This window comes from Felis catus, chromosome D1 (genome assembly GCF_018350175.1).
Source record: "Felis catus isolate Fca126 chromosome D1, F.catus_Fca126_mat1.0, whole genome shotgun sequence".
NCBI lineage: Eukaryota > Metazoa > Chordata > Mammalia > Carnivora > Felidae > Felis > Felis catus.
Window position 1 is genome coordinate 86,753,257 of NC_058377.1, and position 18,533 is coordinate 86,771,789.

Below are 18,533 nucleotides of genomic sequence, written 5' to 3' on the forward strand. Positions count from 1 at the left end.
GGTGGGAAATGCTCAGTTATAAATTAGGCTATAATGAATGTCATTTGTTCATAGATCTTTGTGAAGATCTTCGAGTACTGCCTTACATTAAAATCTCCCACTTTGACGGGAAAAGGTGGCATATGCATAACGTTTTCAAAGTGAGATTACAGAGTAATAATTCTTAAATGAGCTTAACTGTTTACATTTAACCTCCCTTTCCTAAGAGTTGCTCCTTCTGCATGGGTCTGTTTGGCTCCTGAGAATTCTACAGTCAGCCACCCAGTCCCCTTGTAATCTTAGCCTTTGTTCCTTGCAGTGACGCTATGTCATAGTTTGACTGCCTATGTTCTTATGAAATAACATATGAAAACAAAAGTATCAGCACAGGAGACCACAGGCAAGTCATTTAAGTTTTGTGGCCTCACTCTTAGCACCTGTTAGTTGCAAAATGCTACTGTAGAGTAACTGGTAATGGATCAAAAAAAAATGTACATAAATGTGTATTTCTGATAATGTCTTGAATGTAAAAGTGCCCAACATATGTCATTTAGCTCACAGGGCCAAAATGACTGTAGGTCATCCATGCAATACAGAGAATAGATGCAGAGAGAGCAATCAAATTTAAATTTAGTTGCTGATTTTGAGATAAACTCACTGATGGTACCTAATTATAACCTGTTTTTGCCATCACAGTGTGATGCAGTTTGGTGCATTTGTCATCAAGTATAAATTACCTGATTTTCGTTATTCTTTGACTTTTTATCTTGATGATGGAGAGGAAAAAGACATTTACACATAACTACTTTAGTTTCTTTCCCCTTAACTGCCTACTTGGTGGGAGGGGCAGGAGCAGGGATAGGCTGGAGAAGCAAGATGGAGCGTAAAGTTTACATTTAACAAAACTTGTCTGAATTTGACTTATAGAGGTTTTGCAGCCTATAGCAGTAATTCTAGTTCCAGAGATGTTGCTACATATCTTTACTCCTTCCTTTCCTAAAAAATCATTACCTTTTTACCTCCTCTTTCTGCCTAAAAGATCTACTCTTAGGCCTAAAATTGCCCTGAGCCAGATTACTAGCCGCCTTTTTCAGCCTGGGCTCACATTTTAAAATTTAAATAATTTAATTTAAAAAGGAAAGTAAGGGGCCCCTGGGTTGCTCAGTCAGTTGAGCATCCACCTCTTGATTTTGACTCAGGTCATGATCCCAGGGTTGCAGGATTGAGCCCTGAGTAGGGCTCCTCTCTGAGCATGGAGCCTGCTTAAGATTCTCTCTCCCTCTACCCCTCATGTGCGCACTTTCCCTATTTAAAATAAAAAATAAAATACATTGTTAAAAGTTGTTACTTGTTAATGCTGTGTTAGTACTACAATTTTTAGTTATAGGTGCTAAAGAGAAAGTTATTTAATATGTACCTCTAAAATTAAAAAAAATACACGATGGTTTTAAAATCTGTCCCCGTGTAGTTGATTTTTTTCTGTAAGTGATCTTGCCAAACCTTTTTACGTTATACTTTTTAGGAGTTAACACCTAGAATTGCCTGTTTTTTTAGATTTTGAACACTACAGCCTTTTTCATGCTAAAGTTTTGTACTCTGAGATAATAGTAACTTAAAAATTTTGCCCCAAAACTGGTCAGCTGTGCTTGCTTTTCATATGACAAATGGACTCTTGGAGCCATGTAATGTCTACAAATGTATATGCATACATACACATACATATTCCTATTTGATATTATATATTAAGGATATTTGATCCTTTCTCATACTGTCTTCTAACCGAAGTAATTTAAAAGAAATTCCTGTGCAGTAGTTTCTCAAAATGATGTAATTACTTAAGCAGTGTCAAGAACAATGGAATTTAATTGATTGGATTATTTTAAGGCATCTTTTATTAAGAAAATTTTAAATGCTCAAATGCCACTACTCCTAAATTTAGGTGACTAAAAAAATAGAAGTAGATACATAATACACTACCTCACACTGTCCTTCCCCAAACAGGCTGGATTATATCTATTTGATTTATGCACTGTGACTTTTTCCTGCTGTTTTCCATCAACCTTAATTGTGAAAAATGGTGCCATGTTGCCCTCTTGATATTATTTTGGAGATCAGTTAGGTCTTAAAGCATCCAGATGCATACAGTTCTACACATATCTGTAGAATTAGCTCACTAAGGTCTGCTCAGCAATATTTTTAATTGACTTACGTGTTCTGTGGGAAAAGAAGAATCGTAAAAAGTCTTTGCAATTGCATTCCTCTCTTGGCTGGGCTCTCCCTTGGGATCTGGATGGATACTTGAGCTATTCAAAGTGTCAGCAACTCTGTTAATGCTGGTAGTATCTGGTTGACAAAGAGGAAATGGCAACAACTGAATTTTATTCTCCAGACACTCGTTTTAGTGACTGAACTTGTTTTTCTCTGATCCTATCTATGCTTTTGTATTTAAAAAGTAACTATTTCTATTTTGTTTTTATTTTTAACATTTTATAGTTTACATTGACTTTGCTGTTAATACACATAGGCATTTCAGAAAACATTTTTTATTGCTGCTTTCTAAAACCTGATTTCATGTTAAAATGTGTGAAATGGCATAAATACCTTCTAAAATAACGTAACTCACATAAAACGTTATCCTTCTTCCACTGGTTATTGCATTGCCACAGAGGTAAACATTTATATGAAGTGAGCATCTTACAATTCAGATTAATGGGAAAAGTCTGAATCAACTAAAAGTCGTATTTATGAAATATATTTAAAGAAATGAGCCACAGTAAGAAGCCCAACAAAGGGCTGTGTAGTAGGGATCACTGGAATTTAATAAATAGGTAAAAATGATTTAGAGAAACATGTCCGCTTTGAAGGTTAAAAGACACTTGTATCTTTTATGAGTGGATGTTTTACAAGCTGAATTTCTACAGAATTTTAGATCTCTCCCATTCCATCCTTATTTATATCACGGAGATTGAAGATTAGCCCCTTCACTAACAGCACTTGACTAATTGCAGCATTCAATAGATTCAAAATTAATGGAATCTGAAGTTACTACATTTTATTAGGAAAGTAGGAAGTTTTTACAGTTTTTGGTGTTTTCTGTTTTTCCCTACATTACTTCTCCATTTATGCTAGTAAACCTGATACACTTCATTTTGCTTTTAATTCCCAATTTTTCTTCAAAGTTCTATCAGTTGTCTTTTTAAAAGAAGCCTATTAGCTAGCTCTGAGGGCCATTCAGAGCTTTCCTTGTAATCTGCATTACTTTAATGGGCCTAAATGCATACTGTTAAACCAGCAAATAAATTAGTTTATAATTTATTTACAAATAATTCTGAGAATATCTCTAACAACCTCCATAACTTTGATTATGAGATTGTTAGCAAAAGATTTTTTTTCATAATCTTAAACTATCGTTCAAATTACATTTGTACAGCACTTATACATGATATGTGGTATATTTCTAAGTATTTTTAGTGGGAAGAATTTCAGATACACAAAAAGAGTATGAACCTCGTACCATCACCCGGCTCCCAACACCCATCACTATTAAGTCATACGTAGTTCATCTACCTCCCCCCTATTTTTTTGTTCTAGAATATTTTTATAAAGCAAGACTTGGACATAATGTTATTTCATGTGGTGGTTAGAATACACTATTCTCTGAAATAACGTTTGAATGTTTTAATATTGGTACATAATTAAGGGATTCCATTTAAAGTGTTTCAGTGACAAATAACAATGATCTGAAATGTATTAATCTTGTACCTCAACAATACTTGTAAAATGAAGACAAAGCTGGATTCTAGTACTAGTGAAGGGACAGCTAAAAGGAAAATTAAGGAAAGCAGTAGAAAATTCGGGGAAGCAAGTGAGGGAAGGAAGTTTTTTCAGTATAGAATGAAAAGGAATAAACATGCCCACTGGCAGAAGCCTTAGGAACAACTTGACTCCGATTAGGTAGTTGTTCCTAATTTAAAATTAATGACCAGGGCCTGTGTTCATTTCTGCTATTTCCAGTTCCTTGAGGAATTTTTTTTTTAATCTGCAATATGCATGTGCACCTCAGTACCTGTTGATACTAGTGGCTCAGATGTAGGTGAAAAGTCCCACTTAGTTTAAGGAAAACCTTTCCCACTTTTACCTTTCCCACTTTTACCTATATACATATATGGAGTATTCTGTATTTTAGGGTTAGGCAGTTTTTAAACGAAATGATTTCATTTGAAACATAACAGTTTGGAGACTATCAAGGATAAGGAGTAGAAATTCAAATTTTAAAAGAAAACCTAAATTTTTTTTTTTTTTTTTTTTTTTTACCTGGGCCAGTATCCTTCCTGATATCATCAACATTTTTGCAAAGTGTCACTGAAACCATATTTTTGTTTTCTGATGGGCCTGTTGGTCTCTCCTGCAGCAACAAAGGAATGCTAGAGGTTGAAGTGCTCAGTGTTTGACTTTCAATTTGATTTACTTTTGACCAAAGACTGGGGTCTAAGAAATTCACATATACTGGAATTTTCTCAGTTTTTTTATCTGAAGTTGAAAGATCAAAGGCTGACCTTCCACTTCTGTTTACTAAATCTCCAGATGGCTTTATGTGAAATGAACATGATTCTTCCAGCTGTCCTTCACTGTAAATTTCTCCTGAAACGATGTCATTTAATGACTCTGTGTTCTCTGTATTATTTAACAATGTATGCTGTCTTTCATTAACATTCACAAAAAGGGAGAGGTCATTTTTTGTGGCTTCAGTTATCTGATTCTCATCAATCTGACTCTCTTTATTGGAAAACTGTATTTCTGTGGAAGTTTTTGTAGGAACAGCCGTTTTCATGTCTTTGGCTTGTGAAGTATGTACGTTCTCATTGTTAATCTGGAGATGGGAAATGGTGACACTGTTTTCTAAATATCCCAAAGAGTTCTTTAGTTGACTAGTGTCCATATCATTCAGATTTTTCCATATAGTTCTTTCCCTAGGGCTTGAGTTGGGTTTCACCAATGTAGGCATAATATTAACATTTTTATTTGCATTCTTAAGTACTTTCAAATTATCACTGAAAGCAGATGAAATGGGGTGGTTAACTGCTGTATCAGAGGAAATAGGTAGTTCTGGTTTCTCTGAGGTATCGTTACAGATTTGCTGAAAAACTGAAGTTTGTTTAAATGGCAATACACTGCACTCACTTTTTTTACTTAACAGTTGCATTTGGTTTATTTTACATTGTTTATCATCTAACATAACATTACTTGAATCCTGCAAACTGTATTTCTGACACTGAACAGGATTTTTTACATTTAGAGATGAATCCAGATCTGCTCTGGTTTGGTCACTATTTGGAATTTCCTTCTCTGTGGCATTTTCTTGAATCCCTGGAAGCAATCTGAATTGTTTGAATGGTTCATCTTCAGAACCATCTTTCTTTTGATTTGTATGGTGAGACATCTCATTTAAGATATTGTTAGATGATGTTATGGTATTTTCAACCTCCAGGTGGATATCTGCATGGTGAAGATCAGATCTTTCAGTTCTTTCTAGGTGTATCTTTTCTGTTTCTGTCGATCTATCTGCCATTAAAAATGAATTGTTTGGTGACTTAAATTCTGTACAATCATTGTCTTTTTCCAAATGCACCTTGTCTTTTTTTTCTGAAGTAACTGCTTTTCTAAGGTCTGTAACATTTAAGGTTTGTCCTTGACTGATTAGTTCTTTTTCTATGCAGAGGGTTTTGCTTAGGGAGACTTCACTTTGATTTTCATCCTGAGGTATAGCAGGATCACTTTCATTCTTGGAGCTTTTTTCAAAAAGCTGTAAATCTGTCATGATGAGAATACAGTAAATTTTTATATTACACACTAAAGCCTGCTTTTATAAGACAAAATTATGACCTATTTTTATAAAAACATATTTAGTCTTAAATATTTCATTGGCCATTACACAAAACACCAGTTTTACTTAAATGTTGAGTTATCTTTGTCATATATTTAGCATGCTAAATATTTTCGGCTCTCATATTAAATTTTTATTTCATAACAACAAAAGCATTTTTGGTTTAAAAAGGGGCAAGTAGGTTGAGGATATTACAAAATGGTTTTTAGTTCTCTAGTCTATTACACTTCCTTTTGAGCATACAGTACAATTCCACGTACACACAGCTGAGTCGATAAAAATGAATTTATCCTAACAAGTTAGACTCTAATTTCTATTACTACTGTCAAACAAAAATTTAACCAAGGAAATCTGAAGATCTAACTGGCTTCATTAAATGATCCATTCAATCAGGCAGCATTCCACCTAGCAAATAGAAGCCCCACTAAGCTATAGAAAAGGAAAGGTTTTAAAAGAGAATGAGTGGAAAAAAAATTATTAGCAAAGAATCCATTGTTTTAGGCAAGGTCACTCTCCTAATGGGAAAGGGGCCTACCAGATTTCTTCTTGCTGACCAGGAAATTCCAGGTTAACTGGTTAAAGGTTATATTCCTGGGGGTTGAAACCACAGTTTGCTTAGGTACTGAAGGCTTGCTGACATTGGGTTCTTAATACAAGTGATTCCATTTTAGGCCTATGGTTTTCTTTTTATCACTATCTACGATCCAGAATTGCTAGCTGATTTCTTCAAGACTGACAGTTGTCACTTGATCATTACCTTCTAAGTATTTAAAAATTTTTGGATACTTTTGGGCAAATGTTTAGAATACTTATTTTATTCATCTGGGTTTTAACCATAGATTTTAAATTTTTTGTATAGTTAAAATAACCTAGAATACAAAATTCAGGATTTGAAGGACTTTAGTCCATTCATTCTCTCTACAACATCTCCACCAAGTGGTTGTTCAGCCTAGGTTTGAACATGTTCATACAATAAGTTTATGGTCTTTAAACAACTCTTTTTCAAGACAGACAAATTAGTAAATTATTTCAATGGTTACAGAAAGGTCTTTTGAACTAAGGAGAGTGCTCCAGGCCTGATTATCAGAAGGTTATGGGTAGCCCAGAGAACACACTCCCCAAGGCAGTGAAGGCAGAAACCATAATGCAAAATGCCATGGAGTAAGTGATTAGGGAAGACAGGAATGTAGTTTTCCCCCAAAATATTGACTATAAATGACATCTCAAAAGAAGCCTGTCTTAAGACCTACACAAATGAAAAGTATTTCTTCAAATACAGTACAAGATCCTCAAAGACTATATATAACTGATATTCCCCTAAATTCCATAGATGGCCTAGCACAGCACTTTGACAGATCCTTTATTTGTAGGAGAAAAGGTGGGGGTGGGGCTCTCAATACATCAAATTAGAAAATATCAATGCGTTAGGTTACCTTCTATTATTTCTATAAATGGGTCTTTTTTCTTCTCCTCCTTTTCTCTGTAGTTAGTATCTGAACAAAAACTCATAGTGTCTGTCTTTATTTCTTGTCCAGAATTACATTTCTGTATGATAGTATTTTCTGGTTTTTCCATTGACATTTCACTGTTTTTAGTATTTACTTCTGGAAGATTCTAAAGTAACATGGAAAAAATACCTCTAATGTAAAAAACATATTGTTAAAAAGTATAAGACATTTGAACAAATTTTGCTGGTAAAAGTGGAATCTGTTTCAAGTCAACCATTCAGCAATTTCTATTTAAAAGCCAAATTATTTTTTACTAAGTTTAATATGCTACTTTTTAATTTTTTTTAATGTTTATTTTTGAGAGAGCACGTGTGCGGAAGCGCAAGAAAGCGGGGGAGGGGCAAACAGGGAGACACAGAATCTAAAACAGGCTCCAGGCTCTGAATTGTCAGCACAGTGCGTGATGCAGGGCTTGAACTCACCAGCCTTAGAGATCATGACCTGAGCTGAAGTCAGACACTTAACTGACTGAGCCACCCAGACGCCCCAATAATACTCTTTGTAACAAGATCACTTTAACTACATTTTGTATGGTCTATCATATTTAAACAAAATTGAGACCCTTTGATGTTTTCAAACATGCATTCCACATTATTATGTAATTTCACATATATAATAAAAGAACCACTCTTATTAAAAGCAAAGTAGTCATGGCAAGCAAATTGTTTTGAGTGTTTGGTATTTTTATGCATCTTTAAAATAATGAATCAATTCAACCCCCTGTATATTCAGCACTTGTTCCATGGAAGCACTGCACTAGGCTTTGGGATACAATGATGAACAACATAGTCCCTAGCTTCAAAAAACTCACAATCCAGTGGGGAAGATAGGAAAAGAAATAATATAGATGGGGATAAGAAGGCACTCCAGGGAAAACATGGCATATACAGATGCTTAAAAGCAAGCAAGAGTATAGTCTTTACATGGAACTACTCATGATTTACTTCAGCTAGAGCTTGGACACTGGGAGAATGGAGAGAAATGAAGCTTGGGATGTTATGCCCAGGTCATTAAGGGCCAAGTATAGGATGCTGAGGAGTTTCAGGAAGACAACTGAATGGTTTTAGACAAGTAACATCTGACTGGAAAGACCATTCTGGCTGCAGCATCAAGAATAATGTTTCAAACTCATTGATTAAAACCTGCAATGAGAAATAAATGTTTTACAACAGCAAGCACACCAAGTAATGTCTACTCTTAATGTGATGCATTATGTTTTATATGCACTTTATTTCATTTTTTAAAGAATACTGGCCACAAATCACTAATTTCCATGACCACTAATAGGCTGTGCATAGAAGTCTGAAAAATACTGAATTAAAGGGAGACAACATGAGAGAGATGCATCACAAGAGTGCCATAGCGTCACAGTCCATGTGATAGCAGTAAAGATGAAGAACTGAATAGATACAAGAAGTATTTACAAGCTAATCAATAGGACTTGATGACTGATAAGAAGGAGAGTCCAGATTGATTTACAGAGTTCAGGTTACAGAATTCAGATTCACCATAGGTGACTGGTGGATATTATTTACTCAGCTAGAAAACAGGCGTTAGTAGCAGATTTGGAGGAAAATATCATGGGTTGTTTGAACCTGCTGAGTTTGAAGAGTTAGGAAGATATTAAAGTAGAGAAGTCTAATGAACATTTAGATACATGTATCTGGAGTTTACGAGAGAAAATTTACCTGGAAGTGTATATTTGAAAATCATGGATAGATAGATGGCAACAGAAGATGTACAAGTTGATGAAACTAATAAGAGTATATTTTGAGGGGGGAAAAGGGTATAGGATAAAATGCTAATGAAAACCATTGCAGGAAAAATCAGTAAAGGAGATTGACAAAAAACAATATGGTAGTTTCTAGGAGAATAAATTCAATTCTGTTTATAAAGCATATAACTCATGGTTGCTTAATTAATGGTAAGAATAACTTATTTCCACTTTAAAGAGAAGCTTGAGAGGGAGAAACACAGATGAGTAAAATATGGTAGAAGAAAAGGAGAACAGGTATTCAAGAAGGAGACAGTATCAATGTATTATCAAAAGGACTGACAAATGTCCATTGGAAGTAGTGTCCATCCATTGGATGGGGTGGGAGGGGTGAAGCCAGATTGCCCTATGTTGAAGGATGAATAAATAGGAAGGAACTAAAGGGTATGAGTTTAGACCACTCTTTGAAGAAACTTGACTCTACAGGGGAAAACAGACTTGTATTTAGAGATGGACATAGGATCAAAAAGTTTGTGTGTACTTGTAAATGGGAATATATACACTAACTGACACACATGAAAATATGTTTAATAAAAATGTAAATAAAAACTGATAAAAGTAACAGGGCGCCTGGGTTGCTCAGTGGGTTAAGCATCTGACTCTTGATTTTGGCTTAGGTCATGATCTGACAGTTTGTGAGTCTGAGCCCTGCATTGGGCCTGCTTGGGATCCTCTTTCTGTCTCTCTCTCTCTCCCTCTCTCCCTTCTCCCCCCCTCCCCAAATAAATTAAAAACATTTTTTTTTAACTGATAAAAGTATTCGAGTTTGGGTATACAGGTACTTTTATATGTGATTGGTGGGAGTATAAATTGGTACAATCTTTCTGGAAGGCAATATGTGTCAAAACTATAAGTAAACAAGCTCTTTGACCCAGCAAAACTGTTTCTGGAAATTTATCCTAACGAAATAATTGCAAAAGTACAGAAAATTTGTACAAGGATGTCCTACAGTGAAGGACTGTATAAATTTATTATGGCACAGGAACTGTGATATGTCAATTTCAACTGACTTAGAAAGATATCCACTCTTTGAGTTAAAACAAGGCAGTTCCTCAAAATGTTTATTATAGAATTGCCATATGACTCAGCAAATCCACTCCTAGATATATATACCCCCCCAAAACTGAAAACAGAGACTCAGATGGTTGTACTTCAGTGTTCAAAAGAGTGTTACTCACAATCGCCAAAAGGTGAAAACCCAAGTGTCATTAACAGATGAATGAATAAACAAAACATCGTATAATCATACAAGGGAATATTATTCTGCTGTAAAAGGAATAAAGTTCTAATACATGCTGCAACACGGGTCAACTCTGAGAACTTTATGCTAGGTGAAATAAGACAAAAAGGAAAAGTATTACACAATTACACTTATAAAATATACAGAATAGGCAAATTCATAGAGTTGGAAAGTAAACTAGAGGTTACTAGGAGCTGAGGAGAGAGGGAAGTTAGGAGTCACTGGTTAATGGTTACACAGTTTCGGTTTGGGATGATGATAAAATCCTGGAAATGGTGAAGATTGCACAACTCTATACTTCTAATTAATGCCACTGAGTTGTAATTTTAAATGTCAACAGAAACAAATGACAGAGATGATGGATTTAGCAAACAAAATTTAAACTATTATAAATGTTCAAGGATTTAAAGGACAACATGAATATAATAAAAAATATATACCCCCCCCACACACACACACAAAAGAAGTGGAAATTCTAGAGATGATATATACAGTATCTGAAATAAAAACTCACTGGATAGGCTTAACAGATTAAACAAAATAGAACAAAAGATAATTGGACTTCAGGACACAGAAAAAATAGAAAACCCCAATGGAAGAAGTGAGAGAAAAAAGACAAAAAGATGTGCAGCACCTGGTAACCTGTGGGATGTTTATCCTGCTAGTTTAACGTGTAGCTGAAGTCCCATAAAAGGAAAGGAAGGGGACAGAAAAAAAATCTGAAGTAATGACCAAAAATCCTCTAAATTTAATGAAAACTATAAATCTACATATTCAAGAATTCATTCCACAAATCCCAAACAAAATAACCAAACCAAGGTACACCAAAGATAAAACAAACAAACAAACAAACAAACAAAAAAAAAAAAACCCACTTACAAAGAGGATGTGAATATAATAACTGTAGACTTCTTGCCAGATGCAACGTAAGCAAGAAAATAGTGCAACAGCATCTTCAAATTAATGAAAGAAAAGTACTGTCCATCTAGAATTTTATATCCAGTGAAAATACCCTGTAAAGATTAAGGAGAAATAAACATTTTTCCAGACAAAAGCTGTGAAAATTCCTCACCCAGATGCACCTGTGCACGCACACACACAATTAAAGGAAGTTCTTCAAACTTAAGCAATAGGATACCAGGTAGAAACCTGGATCTACAGAAGTGAATAAAGAGGGCCAGAAATGGCAAATATGAGTGAATATAAAAGATATTTTCTCTGATTTTTGGGGTGCCTGGCTGGCTTAGTGAAGCAGTGACTCTTGATCTCTCAGGGTCGTGGAGCCTACTTAATTAAAAAAAACAAAAAGACATTTTCTAATTCTTAATTTTCTTAACCAGGTAATTAACAATTTAAAATGAAATAACAGGGCTGTGTGGCTGTCGGTTAAGCATCTGACTTTGGCTCAGGTCACGATCTCGCTATTCATGGGTTCAAGCCCCACATCAGGCTCTGTGTTGATAGCTCTGAGCTGGGAGCCTGCTTCAGATTCTCCCTCTCTCTCTCTCTCTCTCTCTCTGCCTCTCCCCTGCTCACACTCTGTCTCTCTCTCTCTCAACAATAAACATTAAAAAAAAATTGGGGCACCTGGGTGGCTCAGTTGGTTAAGCGTCTGACTTTGGCTCAGGTCATGATCTCATGGTCTGTGAGTTCAAGCCCCGCATCAGGTTCTGCTGACAGCTCAGAGCCTGGAGCCTGCTGCTTCAGATTCTGGATCTCCTTCTCTCTCTGCCCCTCCCCAACTCGCATTCTGTCTCTCTTTCTCAAAAGTAAATAAACATGAAAAAACAATTTTTTAATTAAAAAAGTAAAATTAAACTAAATAAAATAATATATGGTGGAGTTGATAACATACGTAAAAGTGTATTATAAAAATAACACAAAGACTGAGTAAAAGAAAATGAGAATATAGTATTGTAAACTTCTTACTAACCAAAGAATTTAACATAATTTTGAAAACAGACTATGTTCAATTAAGCTCTGGAAAAGTAGTTGACAAACTATGGCCAGTGGGCCAAATCTGGCCTACTGTTTTTGGAAATATAATTTATTAGTATACAACCATGCCCATGCCCACTTATTAATGAACTTAATGCCACTGAACTGCACACATATAGTTTTAATAAATTTTATGTATATTTTACCACAATAAAAAAATATATATATAAGAAACAGTTCTCAAAAAGAAAATATAAAAATTCCTCGTGTTGATTTTTTTTTTAATGTTTATTCACTTTTTGAGAGAGAGTGTGAGCAGGGCAGGGGCAGAGACAGAGAGGGAGACACAGAATCTGAAGCAGGCTCCAGGCTCTGAGCTGTCAGTACAGAGCCTGATGTGGGGCTTAAACTCACGAACTGTGAGATCATGACCTGAGCCGAAGTCGGACGCTTAACCAACTGAGCCACCCAGGCACCCCAGACTTTCTCATGTTATTACTCAACATAAAGAAATTATGAATATTCCCACTGAAAAAGTAACAGGATGAAAAGGATATATAATCCAAATACTACCCATAAAAGATGGAACAGCTGCATTAATATTATACAAAATAGACTTCAAGATAAGAAATATTACTAGGATAAAGATGGATCAGTTAATCAAGAAATAACAATCATAAATGTATATACACCTAATAATAGAGCTTAAAAACACACAAAGTAAAAACTGACAGTACTAAAAACGGAAAGATAAATTCACAAAAATTTCAATAGTCTTCTCCCACTAATTGATAAAAGTACACAAAAAAGATCAGGACAGAAAAGACTTGAACATCATCATCAACCAGCCTGATCTGACATTTATAAAACATTCAACTGACAAATAACAGAATATGCATTCTTTTCAAGAGCACATGAAATATTCACCAAGATAGGCAATATGCTTGGCTAACAAGTCTTTTGAGAAAGGATATTTATATTTAAAAGGATATATTTATATTGAAAAGGATAAAAGTCTTACAGAAAATGCTCTCTGACTACAACTATATTATATTTGAAAACATTAACAGAAAGATACTTGGAACATTCTCAAATACTTGGAAATTAAACAACAGTTATAGGTCATACCCATACCATGGTTCATCCCATTCCCATGGGTCAAGGAAGACCTCACAAAAGGAATTTTAAAATATGAATAAGAATGATACCACTACAGGAGCACCTGGGTGGTTAAGCGTCTGACTCTTGGTTTCGACTCAGGTCATGAGCTCTCATGGTTTCATGAGCTCAAGCCCCGCATTGGGTTCTGTGCTGGCAGTCCAGAGCGTGCTTGGGATTCTCTCTCTCCCTCTCTCTCTCTGCCTCTCCCCCACTTGTGCTATCTTTGTCTCTCTCAAAATAAACCAATAAACTTAAAAAAAAGTTAGAATGAAACCACTACATATCAGAATTTGTGGGACGAAGCTGTAACAATGTTTAGAGGACAGTTTATAGCTTTAAATGCTGATATTAGAAAAGAAGAAAGGCCAATAATCAATGATCTAAGTGTCCATGTTAAAGAGCTGAAAAAACCACATCAAATCCAAAGTAAGTAGAATGTAAGTAAGGCTCCATAATAAAGTTAACAGCAAAAGCCAATGAAATAGTAAATGAACAAACATGAGACGGATATCAATGAAGTCAAAACCTGGTTCTTTGGAAAGGCAAACAAAGCTGAGAGTCTAGCTAAATTGACGAGAGAGAGGAAGAAGAAGAGGAGATGGAATGGGAGGAAGGGAAAGGTGGGACGCACAAATGAAAGAGGGGACATCAGTATAGATCTGATAGAGAAAGGGAACAGTAAAGGAATATTATGAGCAACGCTTTGCCAATAAATTTGACAACTTAGATGAAAAGGACAAGTTCCTTGAAAGACAAAAATTACCAAAAATGATTGTGTTGTAAGTCTCCAAGACTACCCCCAGGTTCCATGATTTGCTAGGAAGACTCACAGGACTCAGTATACAGTTGTGTAGTAGGGTCCCCTCCCTAAGGAAAGGAAAGGAGAGGGAAGGGGAAGGAAGGGGAGGGAGAAGAAAGAAAGAAAGAAAAGAGAGAAAGAAAAGAGAGAGAGAAAGGAAGAAAGAAAGAAAGAAAAGAAAGAAAAAGAAAGAAAAAAGAAAGAAAAAAAGAATGACCTCAAGGTATGCATACATGACAATATCCCTCACGACCTTGTAACCTAAGACCACTTAATCAGACTACATGTTAATGTGTGACCATATATGGGAGACAAAGAAGTAAAAATATATAAAAAACTACGCCACTTGGCATTCAAGGCTCAGTTCTTTGGGAATGAACCAAACTGAGAGGTGCACATGAATAAAGTTCCTTCCTGGAAAGAAAAGCCTCAGTGTCACAACTCTCTGTGTGAGAATCCTGCTACAATTGTACTAGTGACTAAGACTTACTACAGCAAAAGAATACACAGCAAAAAAACATCACAAGGAAATATCAACGTGAAGTCTGGAGCAAACCAACAAATTCTATCTAATATTTAGTAAAGAAATAAAACCAATTCTATACAATACTCTTTCAGGAGGAGAGAACACATTCTAACTCATGAAGCCAGTATTACTCTAATACAAAAACCAGACCAAAAGAATACAAAGAAAAAATAAGCAAAACATACAAATCAGTATTCCTAATCAATGCAAAATCCTTAATATACCATTAGCAAATCACATCCAGCCATATATAAAAAGATAATACATATTTCAGGAATGCATATGAGGGAGGGAGACACAGAATCTGAAGCAGGCTCTAGGCTGAGCTGTCAGCACAGACCCTGATGAGGGGCTTGAACTTACGAACAGTGAGATCATGACCTGAGCCGAAGTGGAATGCTTAACTGACTGAGCCAAACAGGTGACCCAGGAATGCAAGGTTATTTTAAATTTGGAAATCAATTAATATAATTAATTGGTTAGTATTAACATATTGACAGAATAAAGAAAAAATATGATTATCTCAACAGATACAGAAAAAGCATTTCTCAAAATTTAATACTGATTCATTATAAAAACTCAGCAAACTAGGAAGAAAAGGAAACTTCCTCAATCAGATAAAGAACACGTACAAAAAACCTATAGCTAACATATGAAATGGCGAAAGACTAAAAATTCTCCATCTGAGATAAAGCAAGTCCACTGTCATGACATTTTTTTTTTAATGTTACTTATTTTGAGAGAGAGAAGAAGAGAGAGAGAGAGAGCAAATGCACGAGTTGGGGAGGGGCAGAGAGAGAGGGAGAGAGAGAATCCCAAGCGGGCTCCAAGCTGTCAGCACAGAGCCCAACACAGGGCTCAATCCCACAAACCTGAGCCAAAATCAAGAGCTGGACGCTTAATGGGCTGAGTCACCAAGGCACCCCCACTGTCACCACTTTTATTCTACATTGTACTAGAAGGTCTTAACTACTGCAATAAATTGAGAAAAAAATAAAATTCATACAAAGCAGAAGGAAGGAAAAAAATATCTTTAAATTCACAGATGACATAATGTACACAGAAAACCCAAAAGTTAGGTGAAAAAAACTACCATTACAATGAATTTAAAAGGTAATAGGATACAAGGTCAATGCACAAAAATCAAATTTTACTTCTATATACTAGCAAGAAACAATTAGAAAATTAATTTTTAAAATACTGTTTATAATAGGATCCTAGAATATGAATTATTCAGGGATAAATTTCACCAAACATTTTAAAGATCTACACAATGAAAATGACAAAGCATTCCTGCGGGGTATTAAAGAATGTCTAAATAAATATAAACATATGCCATGTTCATGAATTGGAGGACTCAATAGTTAAGATGTCAATTTTTCACAAATTAATCTATAGATTCAACACAATACAAAGTCCCACAGACTTGTTTTTTATAAATTGACAAACTGATTCTAAAAATTATATGGAAAGCAAAGAACTCAGAAGAGCCAAAACAATTTTGAAAAAAAAAAATTGAAGGATTTGCACTACCACATTTTAAAACTTCTTACAAAGCTATACTAACAAAGGCAGGGTTGCATATTGACTTAATGATGAACATATAATCAATGGAACATAATAAAGCATTCAGAAATAGATCCATACATATATTAGATCAATTAACTTTCAAAAAACATACCAATGTAAAATGAGAGAAAAAAATGTCTTTTCAAAAAATGTGCATGTTGGAACTGGAAATCCATGTCCAAAAAAATGACCCTCAATCCTTATGTCATACTGTACACAAAAATTAACTGAAAATGTATTATAGACCACATGCTTCTACTCCTATTTTAAAATTTGAGACACTTAAAATATAAAGCAGGAAGAAAACCATCAGTGATGGTCCTAATTTCTTTCAGTTTTGTAACCACAAAACACTTGAATTTTACCTGAAAGTTCTTGTTTTCCTCAAACTTCTTCTGATGACATAATTCATTGTAATGTTCTTGTAACTTAATATGAGTTTCTTTAAGTGATGATAACTCATTTTTAACCTCATTAATTTCTCCAGTAAGTTCTTCAACCTAATATAAAATTTAACCAAAAATAGTTGTATTTGTGTGTTTTATATGAGAATATTTTATTAACACAAGTTTTTGGAAAAAGTAAAAAATTAAAAAGATGACAAAAGTAATTAATATCAAGAGCTACCATTTATTGAATTGTGCTGAGTACTTAATAAACATAATTTTATACTTATAAAAATCCCCATTTACAGGTGAGAAATGTAAAGCTCATAGATGTTTAATTTGCCTAGATCAAGTGGATATAGTCAGGATCCAAACCCAAAGCTATTTCTAGGGTTTGTATTCTTAACTACTATATTAAACTACCTCTTGTTACAAATGAAAAAGTATTATTCTTAATCATAAAAGCTCTATAAAAGTTATGCCTTTATTGTTTTTTCCAAGTTTTATTTTATTGTTGCAAATTAGACATACAGATTTTAACTCTACTGAATGAAGAGTACTGAGCATTAGTACAACAATAACTGACACTTCAGCCTAATATTTACATCTATAAACTGGGCTTTCACTAGCTATTTAAAATGTCATAATCTTTTTCTTGGGGGAATACTCTTTCACGGGAACCTCAAATATAAGACAAAGTAAGTGCCACTGAGTCCCTACAGAAGCTAACACATGAACTCCCCTATTACTTTCCCTTCGTCTCATCTGTTTTTAACCTTTTAAAAATCTATCTGTGCAAGGTACTTCTCTTCCAAGGCTCAACTCTCCATGAGTTCTTTATCCCATCCTTTCCAATCTCCCTCAGAGCCTACCTCCAGCACTAATCTCCTCTCTGCTGCTTATTTACAATCCTTCCCAATATGCCAGCATGTTCTCCTCAGCCCACAAATATGCTCTTCTCACATTCCTAATTTATTTTTATCCTTGACCCATTTACTGTCTCTCTCACTTCTTAAAATAAAAATCCACACTTGCTAGTTTCAAATTCTAACCTCCCATACTCCCTTAACAACCTGACTTCTATCCTCATTGGTCTATCCTCACTGGTCTCCCCCCAGTCCCCGCTGGCAGATATCACCTGCAAATTAGCAAAAGGATTTTTCCCAAGTTTCATACCATTTAACAGCTCTGTAGCAGGACTACGTTGCCTACTTGTTCTTGGAACAGCCTCTTTTGTTTTCATGGTACTATTCTTCCTCTCTCCTCCAACGTTGCTCACTGTTCTTACCAGGCTCCCCCTCCCACCCTGCCCCAACACACACCCACCCTACTCTTTCTTCCATAGGATTCGTCACAAGTCCTCCACTCCTTCCATAGATGATTAGAACCATACCTTCAAATTTCATCTTCATGCTAATAAATCTTAAATCTGTATCTCATCTTCCAACCCCTCTCCTTAGATTCAAGTTTTCTAAATGCATGGTATGCATTTCAGGCTAGATGTCCTGCAAGCAGTATAAATTCAGCAGCTTCCAAATTAAACTCATTTTCATCTACAAATCTTCTTCTCCTTCCACCTTCCTTATGTCACTTAATGACATTATCATTCTACTAGTTATACTAATCACAGAGTCATGTTTGACTCCTTTCCCCTTCTAATACTTTATGTGAAATGTCACTTAACTCTGCCAATTCCACTTTTAAATGCTTTTTGCATCTACTCCTCTGTTCTCACTACTGTTGTCCTCACTGACACCATCATAGGCTCA

The 18,533-nt window shown here is 35.1% G+C and overlaps 1 protein-coding gene across 5 annotated transcripts in view; it reads right to left on the reverse strand.

Moving 5' to 3' along the window:
- The window catches only part of CCDC73 (coiled-coil domain containing 73), a 175,364-nt gene that overhangs the window by 2,019 nt on the left and 154,812 nt on the right, over positions 1 to 18,533 (reverse strand). For all 5 annotated transcript variants that reach the window (XM_045039108.1, XM_045039107.1, XM_023239733.2 and 2 more), the window contains 4 exons: positions 16,744 to 16,878; positions 7,297 to 7,477; positions 4,294 to 5,790; positions 2,189 to 2,322 (listed from right to left, as the gene is read on the reverse strand). In XM_045039108.1, coding sequence (XP_044895043.1) covers positions 2,189 to 2,322; positions 4,294 to 5,790; positions 7,297 to 7,477; positions 16,744 to 16,878 — 1,947 coding nt within the window. The remainder of the gene's footprint in view (positions 1 to 2,188; positions 2,323 to 4,293; positions 5,791 to 7,296; positions 7,478 to 16,743; positions 16,879 to 18,533) is intronic.